The sequence below is a fragment of the Aplysia californica genome, unplaced genomic scaffold (genome assembly GCF_000002075.1).
Source record: "Aplysia californica isolate F4 #8 unplaced genomic scaffold, AplCal3.0 scaffold00490, whole genome shotgun sequence".
Taxonomy (NCBI): domain Eukaryota; kingdom Metazoa; phylum Mollusca; class Gastropoda; order Aplysiida; family Aplysiidae; genus Aplysia; species Aplysia californica.
The window spans coordinates 593,552-596,850 of NW_004797760.1; the positions used below are offsets into that span (position 1 = coordinate 593,552).

Genomic DNA, 3,299 nt, shown 5'->3' on the forward strand with positions numbered 1-3,299 from the left:
AGAGAGAGAGAGAAAACAGAGAGGGAGAGAGAGAGAAAACAGAAACAGAGAGAGAGAGAAAACAGAGAGAGAGAGAGAGCGAGAGAGAAAGAGAGAGCGAGAGAGAGAGAGAGAGAGAGAGAGAGAGAGAGAGAGAGAGAGAGAGAGAAGAAGGAGAACGGAAGAAAAAGAGAAGACAGAAAAAAGGAGACAAAAGATGGAGACAAACATAAAACAGGCGGAAAATGTCGATTCTGCATCAAAAATCCCCGCTCAAAAGTGCATTTTTACCTGGTGGCATCGCCAACTTATCATGACAGACACAACAAATTCAACCGTGAAAAAAAGAAAAAGAAGTATATTAAGCTATCAACAGTACCCCTTCGGTTCTAAAATAGCTGATGTGGACTACAGGGGGAAAACGACTGTCGTCACAAACTGTACATTGTGAGGGTACCAATTTTGAACGCTTGTTGACTCATAACTCTATTTCTGCTCAAGTTAAAGATATATCTTGGTGCTTTCAACAGCGAAAGATCTTGCTAATATGCTATTGTTTAGCGCCTATAAATGGCTCCTGCACTCCTAAGAAGTTGAGGTTGTTTCAGAATGCTCTCAGGTCTGCTGGGGTAATAGTATAGATTGTGAAGAGCATAGAGCTTGGTGTTGAGCGCGGATTTGCGCTATACAAATACTGTCTATGTATTCTAAGTTTTGGTTGATTGTTGCTGTTAGGTTTCTCATTCAACAACACTAAACAATAAACCACCAGTCAAACAAATTGTATATGAAGTTATGAGTCCACAAGCTTTTATAATTGACACCCTCACAATTCCAGTTTGTGACCATGCCCGTTTTTTCAATGGATTCCTCAAATACCTACAGGCCAAAAAGAATGGTGCACATACTCAAGAGCAAAATGTTGCATCTAAAATTAAGCTTTATTTCTTAAAACAGTTGACAGTGGTCTGTCTGACAGAATGATACCAATCTGTCTGACAGAATGATACCAATCTGTCTGACAGAATGATACCAATCTGTCTGACAGAATGATACCAATCTGTCTGACAGAATGATACCAATCATGTTCACTGCAAACTGAACCACGTCGACAAGCAAGACTGACACAGTTTTTTTTTAATTAGAAAAAAAAACGTAACGCCAACCTACAGAGGGATTTATGCGTTTTCGTAAGAGTTTTACGGCACTTGCAAAACAATAAGGTCATTAAGTGCCGAGGATTAGGTGTGTTACAAGGGAGTACCTAACAAAATAAAGGAGGAGGAAAGATAAGAATGATAGATGATTGAAAGGAAAGAAGGCGCAAACCACACCAGAGCACCCTCCAACCTCCCTCGTGCTTTATTCCGCCCTGAAGGTACGTCCTAAAGAGGGCACTTCACGTCAGGTACCGTTTGTACAAACAGGCAAAAATAGATCCGTGTTACGTTTCTTAATACAGGGCATAATGTTGTAATTCAAAGACAGCGGGTGGTTGGTGGGTGCTCTGGTGTGGTTTGCTTCTTCTTTCCTATCAAACATCTATCCCTATCTCTTCTTCTTTGTGTTTGTTACTCTCATGCAACACCTCTAATCTTATGACCTTAGTGTGTCATAAAACTCTGACGAAAACGCATAAAGCACACTGTTTGACCTTATTGTGTTGCAAATGCCATAAAACACTAAAACTAACAACTAAAAAAACAACCCACACTTTTTGCTGAAGGAAACCGTCTGGTCTTCTATTGGAGGCGGAAGAGCAAGTTTCTGAACTTCTTGTTGAACCTGGTGTAGATGAACATGTTGACCGAGGCGCTGAAAAACTCGAGAACATTCCGGCAGAAGTTGACCATCATGTACAGGTTGTGGTGTCTCTGGTACAGGTTGAAGCTGGACACAAAACGCCGCGTGAACGCGTACAGAATCTGGGGTGTGTTTGTGATGACGTAGACGCCAGTCACCAAGGTCACGGCCAGAACCACCTGATCCTCCCTGTTGCTGCTGCTGCTGCTGGTCGCTGAACAAGCCCCAGAATTATTGTCGCCATCTTTGGTAGTCACGGCAGAAGATCGTTTCCGGAAGCGACGAGAAGATTTCAAGTTGGAAACGAGCAGCCCGAGACAGACGATGACGACGAGTTGAGTGACGATGGGCAGAGAGATGCGGTTGATCAGGTCGTGGGCAGCCAGGAAGTCGGGTCTGTCGGGGGCGAGCCAGAGCGCGAGGTAGGTCCTGTTGGTGGCGGGGTCTGTGCGCTCCGCGAGGCGCTGCTTCAAGAACATGGGCAGGTAGCAGGCGAGAGCCACGAGGTAAATGCTCACGAGGATGAAACTGTTCCTTTTTGCCGTGAACATTCCTCGAAACTTTAACGGCAGCGCTACAAGGCAGCATCTTTGAACAGCGATGTAGGTCGTGGTTAGCACAGAGATGTCGTAGAACATTGTATACACGTAGATGCCCATGTACATCAGGTGGAATTTATTCACATACTGTCCTGTTATTCTGCTGAAAAGATGGGTGTTGACGGCGTTGGCTAGGACGACAAAAAGAAAGCAGAAATCGGAGAGAGATAGAGAGAAGAAGGAGACGGTCACAGTGTCTCTCAGGCCAAGTTTGGCGAAGATGGTGAGGTTGACGAGATTGGTGCACACACCGATCAGAGCGCACAGCGGGAACGCTATGTCCGCGGCCAGTTCTATCATCTTTGTGGTGTCCACGTTATACACAGCTGTTTCTTCATCTCCTCTGTTTAGGGCAGTCAGGGACCCGCCATTATACTCCAGCTGACTCAAGTTCATTGTTCTGGCCCGTCAAATTTGCTGTTTGAACGAACGTGACTGAACCAAAGTGACTGAACCAAAGTGACTGAACCAAAGTGACTGAACCAAAGGGACTGAAACAAAGTGACTGAACCAAAGGGACTGAAACAAAGTGACTGAACCAAAGTGACTGAAACAAAGTGACTGAAACAAAGTGACTGAACCAAAGTGACTGAAACAAAGTGACTGAACCAAAGTGACTGAACCAAAGTGACTGAAACAAAGTGACTGAACCAAAGGGACTGAACACACCTGCTTTTAAAACTGCTCGTGCTCAGATGCAATAGATCAGCTCAATATAAAAAGACAACAACTGTAGAAAAATGCAGTTACATTTTTGAGAAAATACATGTGACATTTAATTGCTTCATTGTTTCCGCGCCGTTCAACTGAATGTTTATCTGTACCTTTGTACCTTCCCCAGCATTATTACAGGATGATTTCTTCCCGTAACAATTGCCATTAGATCACACGCAACGTTACGCTCTACCAACATGTTAT

General features: G+C 44.0%; 1 protein-coding gene across 1 annotated transcript; it reads right to left on the reverse strand.

Moving 5' to 3' along the window:
* Positions 1 to 1,721: 1,721 nt before the first annotated feature.
* On the reverse strand, positions 1,722 to 2,777 carry LOC101851067. Its single transcript, XM_005105769.1, has one exon. The coding sequence runs from the start codon at positions 2,775 to 2,777 to the stop codon at positions 1,722 to 1,724; it is 1,056 nt and encodes a 351-aa protein (XP_005105826.1).
* Between the last annotated feature and the right edge of the window lie 522 nt (positions 2,778 to 3,299).

What these genes read in the sequence shown, in the direction of transcription:
- LOC101851067 (XM_005105769.1), bottom strand. Translation starts at nt 2,777, where the DNA reads ATGAACTTGAGTCAGCTGGAGTATAATGGCGGGTCCCTGACTGCCCTA.